This window comes from Epinephelus moara, chromosome 14, assembly GCF_006386435.1.
Source record: "Epinephelus moara isolate mb chromosome 14, YSFRI_EMoa_1.0, whole genome shotgun sequence".
Taxonomy (NCBI): Eukaryota; Metazoa; Chordata; class Actinopteri; order Perciformes; family Serranidae; genus Epinephelus; species Epinephelus moara.
In genome coordinates this window covers 34,796,160-34,821,199 of record NC_065519.1, presented here as the reverse complement: position 1 = coordinate 34,821,199, position 25,040 = coordinate 34,796,160, and the positions used below count along the sequence as shown (strand labels likewise).

The 25,040-nt window shown below is 39.4% G+C and overlaps 1 protein-coding gene across 1 annotated transcript in view; it reads left to right on the top strand.

Moving 5' to 3' along the window:
- kif6 (kinesin family member 6) overlaps window positions 1–25,040 on the top strand; it is an 86,250-nt gene that overhangs the window by 29,851 nt on the left and 31,359 nt on the right. The window contains exons 10-12 of the mRNA XM_050061952.1: window positions 4,143–4,246; window positions 7,746–7,851; window positions 11,625–11,784. Coding sequence (XP_049917909.1) covers window positions 4,143–4,246; window positions 7,746–7,851; window positions 11,625–11,784 — 370 coding nt within the window. The remainder of the gene's footprint in view (window positions 1–4,142; window positions 4,247–7,745; window positions 7,852–11,624; window positions 11,785–25,040) is intronic.

The window sequence follows — 25,040 nt, the reverse complement described above, 5'->3', positions numbered from 1 at the left end:
TCTTATTACAACTGGTCTGGCTTCCTTCCAATAACTACACCATCCATTGATTTTGGTGCTGGCCTACTTTCCCTACCATTAACATGTATTTACATGTCTCTGTTTAGATGTAATGTAGACTGGACCGACTCCCCTTTTTTTAGGGATTTGAAAATTGAATAAACAGCCAGTTGAAATCTTGTACAATTAGCTGCAGAAAAATCAAGCTTTAGGTTTTATCAGGCTAATCAGTCTCTATGGTCCGTCTGTTATGTATGTGACCTCTTTCACATTCAATCATAACACTTTAACTTCAAGTTACAACACGCTGCCAGTACCTGCTGAGCATCAGAATAAGGGTACATGTCAAGTGGGCTCGCCTCTAACCTCTTGCTCTCTGTGTGTGACGGGAGATTTAGGATTTAATCCCACTTAACAGGTCTGCTATATGAACAACAAAGAATTAAACATGAAAAGCGCAGTTAGTGATGTGGAGAACTGAGTGTTTGACTTCAGAGGTGTAGAAGTAATGGCTTGGACTTCAGCAAGTGATACATTTGTACAATTCATCAAATATTCAGACAAATAGCTTTTACTTTGGGGTGTCATGCTGGGGCAGTGGTTAGCAGTGCACTTCTGGGTTTGAACCTGCCAGTCGGCTGGGGCCCTTTGTGTGGAGTTTGCATGTTTTCCCTGTGTCAGCATGGGGTTTCTGATGATTCTCCAGCTTCCTCCCACAGTCCAAAGACATGAAGGTCAGGATAATTGGTGACTCTTAATAGCCCGTAGGTGTAAATGTGAGCGTGGATATTTGTTTAACTCTGTGTCAGCCCTGTGATAGTCTTGCAACCCCTCCAGGGTGTACCCTGCCTCTCAAGTCTAAAGCACAAATTACTTTCCGGTTTTTTTTAGGGTGCGCAGTCCAGTGCAAAATAATGAAAACACAGCACTTGTTTTGATGAGCAGGTAGGCTAATCAAACAAAAGGAAATCTGACACAACTGAGATATGAACAATCTCCCACTATCTTGCCATCTCTTCCTCTTTCCAAAGCACACCAATTTAAAAGACCAACAGACGACTCGCTACAAGACAAGTCATTGTCATTATCATAACGTCAAAGATTGGTGTTGCACATAAAAAATGAACATAGCCAACATTAGCTACCTAACTACATTTTAACCCACAGTATGCAGAACTTACTTCAGTGTGCTTGCAGAGGTTAGAAGGGGAGCATTTAAAAGAAGAGATCTCAGTGTTTTTTGGGAAGCAAAGCAAGCACTTTAATACTGCTGTCTTTTTTAGATTTTGGTGTAGAAAGTGTGACCAGATGTGGCCTGGGATTGTCACCTGAAGCTAACTCTTGTTCTGTTCCGTCATCATCGTGGTCCAAACCCAGGTGGTGCTTCTTTTTCTTCCAGGCAGCTGGCAACTTGGCATCTGCAGTAGAGTCGCTCCTCGCACGCTTCACCCCCTTACACTCAGTCCCCACATTTACCACATAGCATTACTTTGCAGTAATATTCAAACAATTATTTCAATTAAAATTGTTCTATTTCTATGAAGGTGTGAGTGAAGCACATTGTTCATTAAGTGCAGTCTGTTGTATTTACGTAACCTGCTAGGCAAGCACATTGTCACTCCTCAATGGTGAAAAATAACTTTTCTTCAGACTACAACTCTCTGTAGCCATTTTGCTTTCACAATAGCCAGAGGTCTTAATAAATTAGAGTGTAACCATACAGCAACAGCAAGAAAGTCTTCTTTTGACCCTTCGTGACTCAATCAGAATCCTATTGAACAAATTCAAATAATAAATTATTACTTTTTTACTTTTTGGGCACAGTGATAGCCGTCATGCAGCTGCACATAACCTGTATTTCTAGGTCACCATCTTGTTTAATTCAATGTATCATTAAAGCCAAATGTCAGGTGTTCCACATTACAAAATACAACATTGTTTTCATGTTCAGACCAGGAGAGGGATGTTCCTCTCTTACAATGTTTCAGCTCAACTGTTCCCACTCACGCCAGCCTGCCCCTGCCAACACCGGCCTCCTACATTACCCCACCAATTCTTCCAAATACATTCGTCATCATCAGCCACCCCTCTGTGTCTGTGGCAGCTTTTGGGTGCAACAACAACTGAATGCAACCTTGGTCTCCTTCCAAAAAATGTGGTAAAATTATGTTGTTATGTTGTCGTCTGTTAAAATTCTAAATAATGTACTATTATGCAAGGGAGTAGGTTTGCATTATCATTTGCATTATCCTCACTCTAACAATTCTGTGCAAGAAAATACAGGACAAATTATGTCTCGAATTGATTCAGAGAGGGACAGTAGATTTCATTTTTCAAAACAGGATCATCACATATTAAACCTGATCAAAAGTGTTTGTTTTTTTTTCCAATTCCTTTTGGTATTCCACCTCTGATGACGAGCAGCTCACTGCCGCCTAAATTTTGCTTCCTCCAAAGAGAGTCCCAAACAGGCATCTGTGTTTGTTGGATGGTCTGAAGGGGATACTACTATGCTAGCAGAGTAATAATGTCATGCACATTGCGCTATAGGGCAGGTAGATTTTCTTTCTTGAACCATTATGACTTTATTCTCATTGCATTACAGGTTTATTTTCATAATGTTTTTTCATCGGATATTATAACTTTTTTCTCACCTGTTCAGAGAACACAGATATGTGAGACATGTTTTAAATGTTCAGATTGTTTTGAACATGAGTAGAAATCTTGCTTAATAGCTGAGCTAGACACATCAGTTTCACAGGGATTAATTTGCTTAGTGTTAATCACTGTGCAGGGCATGCTTTTATCAGAGTGGATCATTATATTGCTTCTTTTTTTGGTTCAAGTTTGGCTACAAACTAGAGCTCTGAGACACTCCGGTATCAAGTTGTACAACTGGTTGATATGTTTATTTGAATGCCAACAGAAGCTTATGGTGTCCAGTGAGGTTACTGACAAGAGCGATGCAGCCAGAAAATAATGACCTGAACCTGTTATCACAGAAGTATATCACTTTTGAAAAGTTGACGCTCTTATTTAAAGAAGAATTTCTGTTTGCACATATAACTGAGATGACAAAGAGATAAACACATACAAGTGAGAATGTGGCTTCATGGACACATACTGTAATCATGAAAGAAAACATGCTTCTCCATGTGTGTTACTTGCAACTTGTTACTACCCACCCCTGCAGAAAAGCCAGTATACTGATATGAAATGGTTCTGTCCCATCAGAGGAGCCGCTGTTGTCAGATTAAATTCTGTATGGCTACTCCTTCACATGTAATACAACTTAATTTATGTTCTGACCTCACTAATCCTTTAGGTGCTAGATAGCAAGATGCCTGCTAATCCCTGCCTAGACTGAAATAAGGTCACTTAGACTGACCTCTATAGGTATGGACCCTTTCTGCAGGGAAAAAGTCATAAAGTGTCATATGTCAAGGCCAGGACCTGATCACATTTGTTTTTGTTGGATTCTCCTTTCATGCCTTAAATAGATTTTTGTCATATACTCAGATGTGAGAACATAAAAAGAATGTCCTGGTCCCGTCACATCATCTCTCATCGGATTATGATTTTTGACATTAATAGATATTCTTGCTGTCACTGTTTTTTATTTTTGTTTTGTTTTTGTTTTTCAAAGATTTCTATCTAAGTACTTATTTAAAAAGCTATGTCTGGACTTGGTGAGATATTTTGCTTTTATATATACAGTAACCAGACACGGACAGCGGTTACTAACAGCAACCACCCCGTTGGCTCAGTGTGCAAGGCCTTAACCAAACACGTGTGGACAGACAGCAGTAGAAGGTTTTATGTGTACTTTTTTTTTTGCCACCATAGCTGTTTAATGCTAATTTATGTTTTTGCTTCCTGTATTTTCCCGCTGGAGCATCCAGTTGTCTGGAATCACTTAAGTTTGTCCTCAAAATGCATCGGCAAGATAAGCCGCAAGATCATTTTCAGAAGGATTGTCTCATCAGTTGGCAGCAGCGAAATAGCTTGTCTGCGGTGCTTGTGCATGAGTGTGTGTCTTAGCTTTGAACTGTAGGTTTCAAATGTGCACAGTTTTACATTGTGTGTACTGTATGTGCACATGCAGCAGACCTCTAACCCTGCCTTCTGTGTGTGTGTTTCAGCTAATTACCCGTTTGAAGAGAGAGATCCAGTCTCTGAAGGAAGAGCTGGCCATGGTGACAGGAGAACAGAGAGATGACCAGCTTACTGCCGAGGAGATCCAGAAGTAAGTCACCTCATGTTCCTTGATTCCTAGTCCCTTCAATGTAGTCATTCTCTCAGCATAACCTAGATGGCCTGTGATGCTTTCTGTAGATTTAAACATAACAGATGAGGGGAGACAGCAAACTGTCTGACTTTGATTTAACTTCTTCCACTCCCACACCTCTCTACCATAGACCCATTTTTGTCTTTTTTAGGGGGGTCAGGGGATCTTTAGTGGAGGATAGCAGTTCAACAGTATATGTCACATAGGAGTAGTATACATCATCTGAAAGATGGGACCTTGAAGATTAATTTGATGTGCAGCTCTGCACTCTGTGTCTCTGTGTTTAAGTCATAAATATGTAATAAACATTGTGTTTTGCTTAGGCACCTTTTTAACTTTTAAAGGTTAGAGTAGGGATGCTATAGGTTAGCCATTTAATCGTTTAACTGCCAAAAATGTTTTTGACTACAGACCCAAGTCTGTTTAGAGCTAGCTAGCAGCGTTGCACATTTGGCGATTACCGCTTGTAACGCCATCCCAACCTAACAGCATTACTGTGGACGCATTGTGTCTACACCACGGTCACCCTCAGTGACCTAGCAGTAATTACCGAATGAGCAACGCTGCTAGCTAGTTCCCAAGGCTAATGTTAGCTTACCAGTGGAGACCAGAGGGTGGGCAGTTGGCACTATGTTTCCGCATGTTAATGCAGTCAGCCGGCTGTCTGTCAGCAAGGCGGACAGAAAATAACATAAAGGCAAGACATTTACATTACAAATCATTCAAATTTCACCACCTCTAAATGTGTAACGCTTTGAAATATAGCGCCAAAACTCACACTGAGTCAATGGAGTGTTGCACTACAAGAAAGGCCTCTTGTAGTTCACTTTTTTTTTTTCTTCCTAAAAAATAACTGGTAACTTAGCAGTTAATGGGTGTCAGGCTGTCGAAGCAACATGCATCCCTACTGGCATCCCTAATTTAGAGTGTGTAGGGGTTTAGAAACGTATGATGGAAGTACAGGATGGTCATCTCCATGTTCAAATATGTCTTATAAGTTGTTGCAGCAATTTTTGGATTGATACCATTGGTTACACAGATTTGGTGCTAAATTTAAGCAGTTTTTAACTGTCTGAGAATTGATAAAAAATGTGCAAAAATCACTCCAAAATATCACATTAAGACACTAAGACCTTGAGGAACACCAGAGAGAAATCCATGCTGTGATTTGGAATTTAAAACATTGGATGGTGAGCACTTCTGTTCTGGAATTTCTTCAGAAACCCCCTTATTGTCAAAATACCTATAAAAGCCATCCATCCCCTGAATACATGGGGTCTCTAGTTTGTGGCTGTGGAGTTTCATGAGGCTGTTATTATCCAAGAGGTCTCAATAGGCCATTACAGTAATATCCATTTTAAAAAAGACTGTCTCACTACAGTGAAATGGCTACTGTGAAGGCTAACATTATCACACGTGAATAAAATTTGGCTCGTTGAATCCACAAGAGTCTCAGTTTTCCAGTCATACACAATTCATGCAACTCCAATACTGTTTAGGGGCCCCCAGTATGGAGAAATTAAATTCTGTAGAGGAAAATTTGTACTGCATGCAAAATGTTGCTTGGTTTTTGCCAAGAGCTGCATGGGACTAGCGCAAAGTGGGCATATCTGTTAAGAGGAGACTTGTGGGGAGATTGTTTCTGCACTTCCAATAGAACCCATTTTCATTCAGATACCTTGAGGTGAGAGGTCAAACGACCCCTGTGAAAATATCCATGCCAGTTTTTCCCTCGCTGAAATTTATCCTAACTTTGGAGCGTTATTTGGCCCCCTTTCTGACAAGCTAGCATGATACTGTTGGCACCCATAGATTCCTTAGGTCTTCTTATTTCATGTGATACCTGTATCTTCACTCCAAAACTCACTCTGCTACAGCCTGACAGGCAGTAATGATGGTCAAGGATGCAGGCGTCCTAGTGGGGTGGAAGAGGTTAAATAACAATGTTCTAGAGGAGCTCACAGGAGGCCCTTTGCCACAGGATCGTAGGTTGTACAATATGAGTGTGTTTGTGTGTGCATAATGTTGTGACCTCTGCGATCCAGTCATTTCAGGACAGTGCAGATGTGAATAGTGATGTGTTGGCCCTGTCAGCCCTCTAGGATGTTTACAGTGCACCTCAGACCCTTGGAAGAGAGCAGATGGTCTTTTTTTGGACTGTGATTTGTATTTGTAATACTCAAAACCCCGAGATTCTTGAGCAAATATGTTTTGTGATTTATAAGTATTTGGGGTTTGCCTGAAGTGCCTACATAACTTATGCTGTTGGCTATGCATAGCCAGAGTTAAAACCTCACTCACTGAGGCTTAACCAGATCTAATGGAGTTTCCCAGGGCTCTGCTTCAGCCAGGACTGCTTTATTTCTGCTCTTATACTCAAATGACAGAGGGACTCAGCCAGTCAGGGCCAGAGTTCAGGCCAGAGGTTCCATCGAGGACTTGGCACATCGCCTCTGCAGTGCTGATCTATTTACCGCGCCTTAGTCCCCTCAGTCCGCCTTTTTATTATTTCCTCTACCCGGGTGATTATCCTCGATTTCCCCCTGTTTGTGGTCAAACTCACACAGGGAACCTTTAATGATGTCTGTTGTGACCACACTCACTGGACAAGCTGACTTTTTCTGTTGCTGTTTCCTCTCCGGTTTATGCCTTGAATCATCCCCAGCGCTGAGTGATTGCACATATCTTTGCTTATTAGCTGTCACATTTCCAAACGCTCATATATTCTCAGGCGTACAGATCTTAACCTTTCCAAAAGAACATTTTTCTGCCGTCCGTGCTTATTAAGATTCAGTATCAGTCCATTCCCATACAAGCTGAAGTCAATTTAAATTTATTTTCTAAATACAATATTAGTTTGCGCCAATTCCTACATAACACATCACCTCACACCTTGGAAAGAATATCTGGAAACAATCAAATTCTAGTGTTTGAAAGATGATGTTTTTTCTCTCACAAAATATTGTGCATGGCACTGAAGGGCATTCTCCAGAGTCCAACTTTGTGTGCAGTGCCCTGAAAGAAGACCGCTACGTTTGTTTTAAGTCCTTCGTCATGTAAACCTAGCGTGTTTCTACACTGAACATGTTGCAGTGGAAAAATGAAAACCGCACGTTGTCGTGCCTACATTGGATCCGTCTGGACGGTTGCCTGTTGGTCTTTTCCAGTGGCCGGTTCCAGAGGTTGAAGAACCAATGTTTGGACTATCATCCAGTGATAGTTTATCAACAGGCCGGCCCAGTGGAGCTGGAACACGCGTTTAAGTAAATAGTTTTCTTTGACCAGACCCACATTTTAAACATAAGAAGCACTCCTCAGATATAAATATTAACTGTTTGAGTGCCTGTTGAGCTTGTGCTAAGTGTGATGGAGAAGGACTGTGACATGGAATGTGGCATGAGTTTAAGCTTTGGTAGGTTATTGGAAATTTTCTCTGTGTGTGTGTCTGTGTGTTTAGATTGGAAGAGTTAGTTAAGGCCTTTCTGGGCGACCCTGATCCAGATGTGACACTGTCATTGGGACCAGACATGAGAAAAATCCAGTACTGTTTCTTTCTGCTGAAGGTAATATATTTCCTGTAGTCTTTCCATGTACAGTATCTGCATGCAAGTCTCCCTGTATAACCTTCACTGTCTGTTCTTTCCATCCATCCATTGTGTCCTGTTGTTATTTCCTCTCCTGTCCATGACAAGATCCATGGGCCATTACCATGGTAGCGTGGCAGCAGAAGATATTTTCAGTACAGGTTGCTATGCTGGTTCATTGAAATGGATGTTTCAGTTGGTCGATGTTAGTATGGAAGCAAAAAAGGGACGGAAGCATTTGAATTTTAACATGTTAAAACTTAAATACCACTGAGCTCGTAGCATTGAAATATCTGAGTTTGAAAATCATGTAATTAAATTTATAAGTTCTGAAATAAGAATGACATTTCTTGATTTGTAATTTCAAAAGCTGAATTTTATTATATTTTTTCAGTGCTCATAAGTTCAGATTGCTTAAATTTGAATCAGTCAAATTCAGATCGAAAGCTACATGTCAAAAAATTTCAAATAGGAACATCCGGGTACCTAGTACTGCATTGTCAAAGTTCAGTTCAGTAGAGGACAGCGGTAGGCAGGCAGGTGGTTTAAACAAAAGGCAAGCTTTAATGCAGCTGGTAAAACACCTCCAAACTGAAGATACAGGCAGGCGTAACTCAAAGTCCAAAAGAAAGAGGAACCAAAACTAAACTGAAAACAAACCAGGATGGCATTGTGATCATGGGGAAGCAATCCAACAAGGTACACAAAAGACCGACACAGGCTGGGAAAAACAAACCAGGGAATGACACCATGCATGACCACAGACAAACTGACAAAGCACAAAGGGAAAGTCACAGGTATATATACACAGAGGACTAAATACAAGAGCAAGACAAAGCTGGAGAAGGTGGGCACAGGCAAAAGGAGGGAAACACGAGGACTGGCTGACGATGAAGACAACGAGGGTGTGGTAGGGAACATTAGGGTGGAACACTCTGGAACAGGGAAGGACTAAGAAAACTGATACAATGCAGGAATGTATGAAAACAGGCAAAGGCAAGAAGTAAGACAAGACATGACACATGAGGAGTGACCTTCAGAGTTAAACAGGAAACAAACTATACACAAAACCTAGGAACATGACATGTATCGGCAGTCGAGCCTGAATGCAATCAAGCCGACTTCTGGCCTATCAGAGCACATTCTGTCAGTCATGTGATCCAAGAAAGTGGCTTGAAAAACCCAAAGATGACCACAAGGGAGAATGATAAGCTGTGTTAAAATTTCAAAATAAAGTATTCTGTGGCTGTTGAAGAAATGTATTTACCAGTTTCTCTTATGTGTTTCATGTGCAAGTGCTTTATCCTCTCTGTAAGAGTGAAAGGCTGGAAGACAAAAATATAGAACACATCAGTGAGGTGTCAGAACAAAACTCTGCACATTTCCCTCTATCAACTCCGTAGTGACCAGCTGACCAATAACCTCCATTAAACAGCTCCCTCTACTGTCCTCTGCCAGGAAATGCTTTACATTTGAATGACCTAAAAGCTCTGTAGATGGTTACTGTATCATCAGATATCATTGATAGAGTTTTATCACTTTTTTCACCGAAAAAAAGGATGATAAAAATGATCTTATCCACAGGCCAAACCATAACCTAACTGTATATTGTGTGCCTAATTCTTGAGGCTATTGCTAGAAAGTGAAAATAGTTTAAACTCCAGTGATGCCCAGTTATTTCCAGTGCTGCTGATTTTCCCACAGCCTGTTTTAAGTCTAGACACTTGGTGTTTTGCAGTTATTTGCCATCTAATTAGAGGCAAGGTGTTATGTGACATGCATGTGTTCAAACCAGAACTTCTTAAGAATTTGCACAGCAGCTAAAAGACTTAGCCCAGACATATCTACAAACAACAGAGCTCCTTTTCCTGTTGTATTTGTCAGTGCAGTGTGTCTCCCATAAAATGGTTATATAAATGAGAGCTGAAATATTTCAGCAAATGGATTATTCGATCAACAGAAAATTAACCACCAGTAATTCATAAATAGTAAAATCAACTTACAAGCAAGCAAGCTAACATGCAACTGTGTTACTTGGGAGCTGATACTTGTTTCAATTAATGTCATAATTGTGTTTCCTTTGTATTTTTTTTGGTGACTCATATTTTATTGAGTTTTAATTTTTTAACCACCAAAATTAAAAAACATGCATAATGCAAAATTAAGATAACTAATCTTATGGGTTACTAATTAAATATCTAGTAAGAGTAATAAAATAAAATAGATAACTAAGTAAAGAGTCCATGACAAGTAAAATTTGTACAAGCACGACATGTTTAACATTCTTTCTATGAGACTACCACAGTGTCCATTCACTGTCCCATGTGAGGTTCCATGTCCACAGATAGTCTTCCAGCAAACAGATCCTTGTATTGCATTCAATCCACCTCCATCCTCATCTTTGTGACAGTCCCTCAAGAGCAGATTACTTCCTTTGTATTTTTCATAAAAGTAGAATCTGGGCATCATTTTGGGTTTGGCTCGATGCCCAATTCACTGACAATTTATCATGCAGACTGCCGTGGAAAGGGTTTGTAATTATGTGTTGGTTGCCAAATGTTTGTAGAAAACACAAATTCTTAAAGTTTTGGAGAAAGTCAGATCAGTTATAGACTTTGTTCAACATTTCTCAAACAGCAGCCTATGGCCCACTGCTGCTAAATGAGCGTAGAGAAAACACTGCGGTGCTCACACTGTTCTTGCACTCTGGTTTGGTTGGAGTTGGAGCAGCCACCAGAAGCAGTTCCAGATCCCACTTGAATGTCTGTTTATCTCTCCTTCAGTTTGTTATGATCCGCAAACTCTATCTCCTGTTCAGTTTACATTCCTCTGAGCATCACCCGAGTCACACTTCAGTGATTCTGTAGGAATTTGGATCTGGTTTGAATTTGATTTCTGTCCTCTTTGTTCTCGTCAGTGGCTAGCTCTTTCATGCTCAACACTCTGCTTATCCTTGGTTTAGGATGATGTTCAAGCACCGTGCATATCTGCAGTTTTATCTTTTCAGCACTGTGCACTTAGACGTGCAGTTTGACCACAATGATATACAGCTGAACGTATGATGTCACACGGCAGTGGTGGCATCCTCAGCCCAAACTCTGCTATCTTCTTCAGTGTGCTTCCAAACAGTGTATGTCCTCAAAACTTCCCGGGATCAACCTTATCCCTCCTCTGTGCCTTTCTCTTCTTCTGTGTCTTCTTTTCCATGTGGAAAAAACTGCAATCCTTTAACATGTTTCCCACCTGTCTTTAAACCTGGAGTATCATTGAAATGTTAGAGTTATATTGCAGACAGGGAAAAGAGGGGAATTTAATTAATGTTTAGGGAATATAAGGGAATTTAGAAGAGCACCACTTTCCAGGATGAGACCACAATGTTTTTTTTCCAACTTGTTTACATTCATGGCATTAGATGGTTCTTTATATTGAATATGTTTTTTCTCGAAAGCAAACCCAAGTGTAGTAGACAGTGGGCTTTTCCTGTTGATGGTTGTTGAGATATAAAATAATAATTCAAGTCATGGAAACCCACTTAGATGATTTTTTTACACCAGTTTTAAGGTTTGAAATTGTATATCTTTGAGTAGCTGTACATGAAAAACATCATTTGATTGAATGCAATTCTTAAAATTTGCAATTTTTAAAAACATATTTTTTTAATATATCCATATCCCGCCAAAGAGGGAAAAAATAAGCCATTCTCTGAACTTCTATTAGAGGTCAACAATCTTTCCTTTCTGTTTATTGTACAGATAATGATCATGGACAAGCAAGGTGGAGAAAATAGGCAGAGTGATGGGCGGGCGTCACCAGCAGCAACAGTGAGGGAAGCTGTAATTCAAGACTGCCACCACTGTGCAGCAGAAGTGACCAGATTAAAGGAGATGATGACGCAACGTGATAACGAGATCAGTATCCTTTGATGTGGTACAGCCATCAGGCTATTGATCATCAAGCTATAAAACATGACATTTCTGCCACAGAAATGACATTCCTTCTGTTATAAGGGGCATTCTACCGATTTTGTGCAAAGTGCTGTCCCTTACCAAAAAAAAACAACAAAAATAATAAAATTGAGTATTCAGACATAGATATTTACAAAGATTATGTTATATAGATATTTACAAAGATTATGTTATGGCCTATTTAAACCCAGGACATTAAATGAGAAAGTGATACACTAAATATATACAAAATCACCATTTATAGGGTACTTTCTATTGGGAAGTAGCTGTCCCCAACCCTGACCTCTAAAATTCAATTGATGTAAAAAACACTTAAAACATTTTTCATATTTTTTTCAAAAGTCTAATTTAAAACATCTTTGTGATTAAGTTTAAACAGAAGTTGAAAGATTTAGATGTATCGTGGGATTAATTTTTAAATTAAGAAACTATGCTAAAAAAGTAGTGTCCCTTGTTTTCAAGTCACTACCGAAACACAAGAGTTTTAATGCTCTGGTTGAGTCTGGATTTTAGCCACACTCCTGAATTTCTGAGTCTGAAAATCGGTGTGTAACTTTTAAAGTTGTCACTACCGAACACATGTTCTCTTCAATTATGTAAAAATTTGGGGGGTTTATGCAAAATATTTGTTTGTTTGTTTGTTTTTCTGTGTGAACAACTCTTAAAACATGTGCTTGTTAGCCATGTGACTGCTAGCATTCTTTAGTTATCCTGAAAAATAGCTAGGAATTCAATACCGAAACAGTCACTACCGAAACCTATGGTAAAGTTTCAGTAGTGACATGATCATTTCGGTAGTGACAAAATGGAATGGTCAGTAGTTAAACCCTATAATTTTGTGGTCCAAAGTCTTGCTCTTCTCTGCTCTGCTCTGCTCTCCTCTACTCTACCCTGGTCTACTCTACTCTGCTTTACTCTATACTCTACTCTTCTCTACTCTACTCTGCTCTGTCCTACTCTGCTCTACTTTGCTCTGCTCTACTATACTCTGCTCTGTTCTGTTCTACTCTGCTCTACTATACTATACTCTGCTCTCCTCTGCTCTGTTCTGTTCTACTCTGCTCTACTTTGCACTAATCTTGCTCTGTTCTGTTCTACTCTGCTCTACTTTGCACTAATCTGCTCTACTCTACTATACTCTTCTCTACTCTGCTCTGCTCTACTCTATTCTGCTCTGTTCTACTCTACTACATCTGCTCTACTCTATTCTGCTCTGTTCTACTCTACTACACTCTGCTCTATTCTATAATCTGCTCTGCTCTGCTCTACTATGCTCTACTCTGTTCTGCTCTGCTCTGCTCTGCTCTACTATGCTCTACTCTGTTCTGCTCTGCTCTACTCTGGTCTACTCTGCTCTGCTCTGCTCTACTATACTCTGCTCTATTCTATACTCTACTACACTCTGCTCTATTCTATAATCTGTTCTGCTCTGCTCTACTATGCTCTACTCTGTTCTGCTCTGCTCTACTCTGGTCTACTCTACTCTGCTCTGCTCTACTATACTCTGCTCTATTCTATACTCTACTCTACTATGCTCTACTCTATTCTGCTCTGCTCTACTCTGGTCTACTCTACTCTATTCTGCTCTGCTCTGCTCTGGTCTACTCTACTCTATTCTGCTCTGCTCTGCTCTACTCTACTATACTCTGCTCTATTCTGCTCTGCTCTGCTCTACTCTACTATACTCTGCTCTATTCTATACTCTACTATGCTCTACTCTGTTCTGCTCTACTCTACTCTACTATACTCTGCTCTACTCTATTCTGCTCTGCTCTACTCTGGTCTACTCTATTCTGTTCTGCTCTGCTTTGCTTTGCTCTACTCTACTATACTCTGCTCTAATATACTCTGCTCTACTCTGCTCTGTTCTACTCTGCTCTACTCTACTCTGCTCTACTCTGCCCTTCTATACTCTTCTCTACTCTACTCTGCTCTACTCCACTATGCTCTACTTTGCACTACTCTGCTCCACTCTGCCCTTCTATACTCTTCTCTACTCTACTCTGCTCTACTCCACTATGCTCTGCTCTACTCTACTCTGCTCTGCTCTACTATACTCTGCTCTACTCTGCTCTGCCCTCTCAAAAATTGAATTGTTTTATTGACCACAAAACATTTGTCTTTGAATTTGTAATTCCCACCATAAGGCATACATTTAAGGAAATATGATGCAACCTTAAAAACAGAATAATGGTCACTACCGAAACAGTGCAGTCACTACCGAAACAGTGCAGTCACTACCGAAACACTGGGTGTTTTGTAAAAAATAAAGTATATTGAGTTATCAACTAAAGTATTAGGATGCTAATCGGTTACATTTATGTTCTGTTTCATCAATTATTAACTCTGAAATTAATCTGATCAGCGTTATGCATTTTACAAAGAAAGATTGCATTTAGTCAGCGTTATGCATTTTACAAAGAAAGATTGCATTTAGATTTTGAAGAATTCTATAATTTGAACTTAGAAATTTGTTAAAATATTAATTTTTATAGATTTAATTGTGAAAACCTTCAGTCAAAATTTGTAAAAAAAAAAAAAAAAAAAAAAAAAAATCTTAAACAAGGGAAGGAACAAGCATAACAGGTTGATATATATATTCTTTGTGTAATATAATAGTATATGTTTCGGTAGTGACAAATTATGGGAGAGGAAAAACATTCCAAAACATTCTGAAAATACAATATAAAAATTTACAGTCATTTTACTAGATATGTGACCTTTACATATGGTACAATATATATAGGGACAAAGTTTTGGAAATAAAACATACAAAATTTCAAAATATTTCCAGCCTAACTTTGCACACATTTGGTAGAATGCCCCATATAAGTGAAAGGTTGTAATATTCCAATGAACAAGTCTATAAGCATTCAATCTTGGAATCCAGGTCCAAGTCGTTGGTCTGATTATGATGTAGCCCGTGGGGGCAACAGTGGATATTTGGATCTTGAGCGGGCCAAGACTTCCTCTCCTGTGCACTGGTGATTTTGGCTAATCTCTATAAACAGATATCTCCATATAATTGCAGATTCATTTTTTTCAAAAGCTAATAAAAAGCTAAATCGCCATCTGATTACAGCCAGTGGGTAAGGAGAATTTTGGCCAATTTGTTCTGGATCTTTTTCTCTCCACATTATCTGTTTACCTGCTGCTCAATTGTGATGGCTCAATACTACTCAGAAAATAAATAGCAACCAGAGCACTTCTGATACCAGTCTTGTCCATTGTCTTACAGACTCTGCGTTCATATGCAGATATCTGTTTAAAGGGGATTAGTATGGTTTAGATATACATGTGACTAGTACTAGGAGTGACCAATTTTACGTTGCATGTCAAAGGTAATGCTAAAATCCCCAACTATTATACTGAATGCATTATACAGTAAGTTTAAGATGTAAAGCAGAGATGCTGTATATTTACATAGATAGGATTTCAGTGCCAATACTGTCATTGCATTTTTGGTAAGGCAATCTCAAAGTGGTATCTGCTAGTCTTTTGTTTATCATTGTGCTATGCTCAGTAAGAGTCAGGCTGCAGTGTGACACCACATTGTCTCCAGAACAGCTTCAACTACTCTCAGTGAAGCACTGATTTGCTATACGTGTTCAGATCTCTCTTACTGTTGCTGTACTGTATAGTGCAAAACAAAGTGTACTGCTGGATTCACAGTGGTGCAGGAGTAAAGCTCCTGTTCACTACCAGAGAGACCCAGGTTTGACTCCCAGGCTTGTTTGTGTAAATTCAAGACAGCGAGAGTTGTCACCCTTTTTACCTCACTGTGACTGATTGGTTGGGGTGCGTGCACATGTAGAGTGCAACTGAAGGGGATGGCTTAAAAATGAAACAGTATAGGTTAAAAGAGGCGGCTGGCAACACTAAGGGAAGCACACTGGAGTCTACACCCTCTCCAGTGCACTTTGGGAATTTGCATTCCAAATTGATATAAAATGGGGGGAAAATTAGCAAAAATAAATTGAGCTGGTTTCCACTCTAGATTTGTGTCTGCTTCCAACAGTTTAATAACACTTACTGTTAAGAGTCAAATCTTTATTTGCAGAAAGGTATTTATCCTAAAGTAAATCTGCCTGTGTTATTGCATAGTTGGATTACAGCTCTTCTACACACACATAAATTATGAAATGTAAGGAGTCTTGCATTCATCACCAGTGCCCCAAAATACACAGAAAATGTTGTTTTAATGTGTATGCTCAGAAAGATCTTCATCTAATGACTGCAGTTAATCATAATTACTATTAATCATAATCATGGTATTTGCATTTGAATATGATATTTCTAATAGCTTTATGGGATTACTCTTCCCTCAACCTCTCTTGCTGCAGCTTGTCATTAGATCACAGCACATTAGTCGGAAAATTGAGATGTCTGCTTGATTATTTAGCCACAAAAACCTCAGCTCTCCAAAATAAATAGAATATTATCATGCCGATATTTCACCGTAGTATTTCTTGGACCAAGTGTGTGTAATGTGAAATCCTCTCGTCTTTGTAGATTTTCCCTCTCAAGATGTCATACATTGGTTTTCACATGATGCAAATGGAATTGCCACAATTGGTATTGTGCGTGTTTTAAAGGCCCATATTTCGGCCAGTAATGCATACGCTTCGCTGACCATATTACCCTTATGTTCTTTCATTGTGAAGTTTGTATATAAATTTGCAGTAGCCTAAACTGTCAATCCCTCAGTCAGGGTGGTCTGTCTACAGCCTGTAACACTATAGTTTGGGTTGACCAACCCTGTAGGGATGACATCATTTCCAGCCAGAGCCCTAATAACCTTCTAGATTCAGACGATTTCTACAACTTAAGCTTGTATCCGCTAGCTAATCACCATGCTTTCCATGTCTGTATAACTGTCCCACCCCCTGCTCTGCTAAAACAGTTACTGGGAACCATCGGCTCCTGTAGTACAGGCTTACTGTTCCCAGACTGACGCTGAGTCCTCCCAGGGTTAATTATGGTGAGTTCCCTGTAAAACAAAAGATTTTATCTCTACCCTCTGCCACTGTGTGCTCCCATGCATGGTTGACTCTGCATGGGAGTGGGCACCTGGTAATGTTTAGTTGACTCTGCTTGAGTTATGACACATCCACCACTAACATGATGATAGAGCAACAAGGAGGACTAACAAACACTGCTGACTTTAAAGGAACACTTCACCCCCACAGTGACCGTTTGTATATCAATTACTCACCCTGTGTTACGCTGAATTCATGAAGGTAACTTTGTTTTTCTTGCATGCCTCTGGTGAACAAAGAATCCACAAACGGAAGAAAATTCTTGATGAATTGAAGTAAAAGATCTGCATTTAACAACACCAAGACTATATCAAAACATCTATTTACAAAATCGCACTCAACTTGTGCAGTTGAATGTGTCATTATCCAGCTGTATGCTCAGTGCAACTGAGCATTCACATGCATTTTCGCTAAAACCATCCTTTTAAAACTGGACTAAAAGTGAAACTTACCTACACTCTCTTCAGCCAGACTCAAAAATTGTAATTTAACCTCGTAAAAACATGGGAGCTGCTTGTCTGCCTCTGCTTCGATCTGTTTTTTTGTCTGTGTTATTGTGTGACTGGATAAATGAGACTTGGATTATACTGCACCAGTTGTGTAAGGGTTTGTAAATGGATGTTTTGCTGTTGTTAAATGCGCATCCCTTATAATCCAATTCATTATGAATTTCTCGTTTTTTTGATTCTTTGTTCACTGGTGGCACACTAGAATTTTTTTCTCCACAGATTCAATACAGGATGAGTAATTGATACCCAAATGGTTGTTGTGTAGCAATGTATTCCTTTAAAGAGCAACATTGTACATGCCATGGAAAAATGCCTTGTAGCGTTTGGAATTTTCCAAATTTTGTCACTGTGTTAAAATGTTATAAAGTCAAGTCCCTGAAATGTGTCTAAAAACTGTGCTTTCAAGGGTTTTTGTAAATCTGTGCTGACAATCTACAGAAAATCCCAAAGTGGAGCAGCAATGGTGGAACGCATCCAAAACCCTCTAAATGAAACCCTGTGCGCTGTTTATGCTGTTGATTGCTGTTATTGTCATATGGTAATTGGCAGATGCAAGAACCAGAGCTGTTTTGAAAATGTGTCCTTGTTGCTGCATTTAAGAGTTTGTTACCCAACAGCATCTTATTAAAATAGAACCTGGAAGGCTAATACTAGGCTCACAGGTTGTCAAAATAATTAAATTAATTGGGTAGTTGCTTTCATTATGTTGTTATTTAGCAGCAAATTCTTGAAGTCTTGGTCTTCGATGCTCTCATAGGTGTTATTATTGTCTACTGGCAGTGATCCAGGGACATAAAGTAACAACATTTTGGGGTAGAAAAAAATAGTAGCATTCACAACTAGCAGATTATTCCATTTTATTTTCTCTTGGCTCACATATACTGTTGAATGTATCCAAGAAATGTTTGGCTAATACTAAATCAGAATGGCAACAGTGAGAAGGCACAGAGGTTATCTCACAGTGTGTTTACTGCATTGGCTAAGGTTTCCTGGAGTCCCTTAACAACTCTGGTCATTGTTCAGTATGATTTCTTATATCAAGACATGAATGCTCCAAATCACAATCAATCAAAATAATGGTATACAATTTATTGCTCAAAGACTCCTATACTGAAAAAAATCTCTGGCTCCTGGCTGTAGTAGTTAATGTAGTGGCATATAAGATATTAAGCTCCTTATTTTTAGCCACAGTGAAATCTACCTGATGGACTGGCACAAAATCTGTCATCCATAGACAATGCACCTTAATTGCTTTGGCAATCCCTTGACTTTTCATTCAGTGCCACGAGCAGGCTGACATTTTCTGCTTTACTGGTCAGGAAAGGCTGTGGGGACAATAAGGATAGCAGACATAACTTTACTTTGCTTTAGTTGTGTTTTAGTGCGGAGAAAACATTCAGTATATTTAACCACTTTTCTAATGCTTCCTGACATTTCGACAGGTTGATGCCTTTAACCTTGTTCGGACCTCATAATTTGAATGTTTTTGCTGGGTCTGATGAAACAGCGGCTCATCAGACTTGATATGTAATCATCATTACTGGTCCTGTTATAGTGTTCATGAATATGAATTGGGAGGGATTTATTGTTTGCTGGGTTCTGTCACTTGATTGTGACTTTGTGAGTCAGCTGTGTAGCTCATCCACGTGGGTTTTGTGAGAACTCTGTATCCAAAAAGCAATTTCCAGAATTTTAAGTGGTCAAGCATAGATGCAGCCAAGGCCTCAGGTTTGCTGCCAGCTGCATACTCCATTAGCATATATGCAAATAAGCACTGATTAAAAGAAATTACTTAAATCGCTCTTTTTGCAGTTTGGAAATGTTTGCCTGGTCTTGGATTAAACCGATTATAACTAAATCTTTTATATAAAAGATAGAATAGTTCTGTTGACACAGCAGTTGATATTAGCATTGGCACATATTATGTGTCTTATGAATGACTGGCATTAGTCAGGCCACCAGAGCATATAAATTTGACAACGTTTACAAAAGCAGTTGTTTTGGGGCCTCGTTGACTACTCATCCCTCAATTTCTATTCAGTTCATGCATTCTGTTACATTCTTTGTTTTGGCTCTATAATCACCATGCTTATGCTCACCAGAGGTCACTGATTATGGGTCTCATTTCCTTGCCAGGGTCTGTTTAAAATGTGCATGTTGACAAGCTCAGCCTAATGAAGTGCTGGAGTTGAGGACTGTATGTCTTAGTATTATTTTATGTTCCCTGGTGTGGTGTTGGTCACTTTCAGTGTCAGCACAGGTATTTTTTAAGCTCCTTAGCAATTAGGTGCAGTTATTATTTAAAGCTTTATCATGTATTGTGCATCTTTAAATATGCAAAGAAACAGTCACTTCATAAATCCCCTCATAAAAAGCATAAGCATTTTTATTGGCACAGCACAGATTTGTAATATGTGCTTCATTATACTGTAGTTTAAAAAAAAAAAAAAAAAAAAGCAGAGGGACAGTATTTGCAATGCAGATATACAGTATGGCAAAATTAAAATTAACCTTATCTTAATTAATAATGTAATGTCTGAATTGGGCATTACAACCCCAAAGTACAAATTTGCAGTAGAACATTTGTCAAGATTTATTGCTCTGAGCAAAGGTGTTGCACAAATAAAAGTGACAGATGATCAGACCAACACTTTGTCATAGGCCAATATCCTCAGTTGGCTTGAGGCAAAACCTGAGGAGGGAACAGGGGTCTTGTTACGGAGAACTCCCTAAGTCTAAAAAATCTTCTATCAGTTTATAATGACAGCACTGTTAAGTCTGTAAGGCATGGCAGTAAAAATGGGAATAACTTCCAACACCTGAATATAATGATTGAAAGGCTATTTAAACTGTTTGGTGACACTAAAAAAAATCAACTAAGAGTCCTTAAAAAGTGGGGTTTCCCTTTCCTCCACTGACACGATTAGTGCCTCCGACTCCTGATAGCTAAAACTGAACTCATGCCTTTTGTGGTCCATGACAGCAAGCAAGCTAGCCAGTGACAAGTGAGAGCTGTTGATATTATGGCTTGTCCATCTTGAGTAGCCTACTGATTCATTCTAAATGTAGATAAAGGCATGACGGCACAAGTGCAGACTGAAGTTTAAATAAGCACAAGACATTTGTGCTCTAGAGAAAGGATCAGCGCTCAGTGAATAACCTCCTAAGCCCTATGATAATCTATTATGGCAAGGCTCAACTATACAGACCAGTGAGTAGTGATAACTAACACGTCATCAGGTGTGAACCACCTTTCACCAGTGTTTCGTCTAGTTGGTCCCACGACACCTCCAGGAGGCTAGACAGTGATCTCTGGCATCCCAGAGACACTCCCCTAATGCCAGGTCTTACTGCTCCCTGCACTGAGCCCACAACCTCCTTTACCTTACCTATATTATCACATGGCTTTCCCATCCAAACAGCACTGCCACCTTCAACAAACCCAGGCTCCGTTTATGCAAGCTTCGGGGAGTGACCATGCCAAGAGTAACTTTCCTAGCAAGAATCAAATTTACAGTTATAATTAAGATTTCTTAAGTTGAGAAAAAATACAAGGTCTGAGATAGGACAGGACGCAGCCACAAGTTTAGGAACTGCTTCTGTACTAGGAAAATATATTTTTTCCAAACTTTGAAACTTAAGTTAAAGGCACAGTGTGTAGGATTTAGTGGCATTTAGTGTTGAGGTTGCAGATCTAAAACATCTACTGTGTGCCAAACTTTTGGGAGAACTTCGGTGGCCGACGCAAAAAAGCAAATGGCCCTATCTAGAGCAAGTGTTCTGATTTGTCCATTCTGGGCTACTGAACAAGCAGTTAGGATATTTTTCTGTAATGAGGCCACATAGGCCTTCTCTTGGCTGAAAGGTGCTGGTTCTGTTTAACTAGATACTAACTGAACAGTGAGTGGATTTGCTATTAGTAGCTTCACTCCAATAGTATTTGTTTTCGAGACACCCACGATGCTCAAACCGTCCTCTAATACTGTAATTATAATCTAGCATCTTAAAAGATTTTGCATACTTGTATTGTATGGTACATTGAAATTGGAGCAATTTGTGGCACCACTGAGATTGGCACTGCACCTTTTCTAACTGTGGTAATTTTAAAGGCATTTCTTTATTTCCTGTGATGTCTGCTTTATTGGACAGTATAATAGAGAGTGACAAGAAAGATGAGAAGGAGAGATGGAATGCACATCATGAGCTGAGCCCGACCACATTTTGAGTGCATGGCATGTGAAGCAGCCCACAGATCTGACGTGCAACCCCCAAGAGAAATTTTCATCCTATACTAGAAGTCTATGATGGTGTTCAGCATAAATGAAGATATCAGATGCCAGGGATCTCAATAATGGAAAAACCTGGTGAACAACAGTCTGAAGTAATGACTTGCATGAAACAATGACATAGGACCCGCAGAAACAGCCATATTTCTCTGTAAAACTTGGCTTCTATAGGTCATTTGGAATTGTGTCGAGTTTAGATTTTGGCAGTTTTGAGAAGAGTGCATGGTTGGTTTCATTGGAAACTGTAATTGGAGACTTGGTTCCCTCATGTTATTGTTCCCACTGACATCCCCTTTGTATTGGCTGACAGGAATATAAATTAACGTCTCCAGCTCCTTCAAAACTACGTCCATTCATCATCCAAAATAATGACATTCTGACTTTTTTTTTCTTTGAACATCCCAAATTATCTGCTGACCACCACAGTCTGGCCACAAGTAGATGTCTGCTAATCTCATGATAGGACCATGCTTGGAGAACAGACTAATGTGTTGTCTGTAAATTATGGGTTGTGATTAGGCCATCAAACACACTTCCATTTATAATGGAAAAACAGGCACACAGGAGGAGCTGAATGAATATTTTACGAGACTATAATGTTTTATTCATGTAGGTAATGTAAAGAAAGATCAAACTGAATGTTCAGCTGGATTTTTTCACAAGCGTACTTCTCATAGAATAACTTAAGCAAAGCTTTTGCCCCTTCACCTGCTAACATGAGCTTTGATTTCTTGCTTTCTGTTGATGTCTTAAAAGCAATCTTGGCAACTTTATGTAAAATGGCTTGATCATGTTTTTCCCTTATATAGTTTCCCCATGCAATTCTAGTTCACACAATTACAATTTCCCCTCCATCGGCAGTCTTTATTGCAAAGAAAATGCCTCTGCTAGCACCGTCTTCTCCTTCCTCACCAGTAGAGGAAACATTGGTGAATTATGAGACAATAAGTCCCTGGGCACAGACATGCAGAAGGCCCCACCACTTCTTCTACATAGGAGTAAGACATACTGACTCGAGTTGTTTAGTATTTTTTTATTATTATCTCTTTATAGTCATTATACATCTCTCTGTGATTCTGTGTTGCTTTGTAGTCATTATGTGTCTCTGTGTAGTTGCTTTGCATCTCTTTGTTGTCAGTGTGTCTCTTTGTGGTGTTTTGGTGTCTTTGCAGTTGTTTTGTGTCCCTGTGGTCATATTGTGTTTATTTTTTAGTTATTTTCTGTCTCTTTGTAGTTGTTTTGTGTCTCTTTGTAGTCATTGTGTATCTCTTTGTAGTCATTGTGTGTCTCTTTGTAGTTGCTTTGTATCTATCTGTTGTTGTTTTGTATCTCTCTGTATTCATTGTGTGTCTTTGTAGCCATTTTGTGTCTCTTTGTAGTTGCTTTGCATCTCTTTGTAGTCATTCTGTTTCTCTTTGCATTTATTTTGTGTTTCTTTGTTGTCATTTGGAGTCTCTTTCTACATGCTTTGCATCTATTTGTAGCCATTTTGAGTCTCTTTGCAGTTGCTTTGCATCTCTGATAAATTTATTTTTAATCTCTTTGGAGTTGTCTTGTGTGTCTTTGTGGTCATTTCATGTCTCTTTGTAATTGCTTTGCATCTCTTTGTAGCCATTTTGAATGTCTTTGTGGTGGCTTTGCATCTCTTTATTGTGTTTTTAGCCTTTTATAGTAATTTTGTGTCTCTTTGTGGTTGTTTTGCCCCTTTGTAGTCATTGTGAGTCTCTGTGTCTCTCTTCAGCTGTGTGACATTTGGCAGTTGAAGGCCAGGCCCTGACACTTTGGGGCCCTGGGCCTGTGCCCAGTAAGTTTGTTCAGTAATTCATCCATGCTCCTGTAATACAGTAGGAGCCACTCTTCATGTCATGAAGCACAGCAACCAGGCGTCAATTTGATAATTGGATTTGAAAGTGCTGAACGTATCTGTGCTCTGCTGTATGCTTTATTATTGAAAAAGATGTGAGGCCAGCTGAAAGCAGTTTTAGCAGAAGGCAGTTGATCAAATACAGAATAGTGCTGTAGAGTTGGAAGCAAAGTACAGTACATGGAACGGAGGAAATGATTATAGTAAATTGTCCTCATGCATAGAGACATTGCACATGGAGCAGTGAAACGTGTCATGGCAATAAAAATGTGGAGGGATCTAAGAGGCAGTTCTTGCCTTTCAGCCTCCTCATGTAGACGCTCAATTACTCTGTCACACTCACACAGGTGCACCCAGATGAACAGACACAGCTACACTTGGATTCAAGTAGACAAACACATACATACAACATCATCAGTGAGAGAAGATTTTGTGGAATCTTGGTAGAGTATCTGCAGCCTCTCTGGCTCCTCTTCTCTCCACTGATTCATCCCAGACCATGGCATCTTCCCGAGCCCGTAAGGTCAGACGCTGTGCACGTGTCTGCACTCTGTCATTATTAAAAGCCCACAATGATGCCTGCTGCCTTCAAAAGAATACTTCACCCTCCAAATGACCATTTGTGTATCTATTGCTCATCTCTCTGTTACCTTGAATTTGTTAAGTAAACTTTTTTTTCTGGTATGCTTCCAGTGAACGAAGAATCCAAAAAATTCTCAATTTTAGAAGTCACGGGCAAACACGTTTAACAACAGCTAAACTGTGACAAAACATCCAGTTGCTAACTCTCACACAGCCGATGCAGTATAAACTAAGTTATCAAGTTGTATGCTCAGTACTCCCCCAACAGACAGCCCTTTCCTATTGGAAATTAAACTATAAGTGAAACTTATCTATGCTCTGTTCAAAGCCAGACTTCACTCATAAAAACAGAAATTTAACCTCGCTGAACACAGGAGCTGCTGGCTTGATCAGTCAGTCTATTTGTGTCATAGTGTGACTTTGGTGTTTTAAAGGGTTAATTCGGTTAAACCAAAGTCATACAATACAATAATAGGATGAGCATTGATATACATCTGATACTACTGATATACTGGTACAGATGGTCACTGTGGAGATGTAGAATTCCTTTAAGAAATCACAGTGGAAGCTTTCCTTCTCCTTTATATTGTCACCTTGGGGCTAACTTTCATGACAGTTCAGTCCGAAATTAACTGTTTTGAATATTTGAAAGAACCTTGCTTGTCCCTATAACCTGAAAGGGGTCTCCAGTGTTGTTGTCAAGTTAAAGGAGCTATATGTAAGAAATCTAAAGCAAATAGTCATAAAATCATCCTAATATGTCTCCTAAGGAATAATGTTCATATAACATACTGATCTCACCAACAACAATAGTACAGCCAAAATATTCGCATTTAAAAAAATATTTTACGGTCCGCAAATCATGTTTATGTTTGAATTTGTGTTTTGGCCTGTTGCGCCACCCACCGCCGTCTACCAGTCAC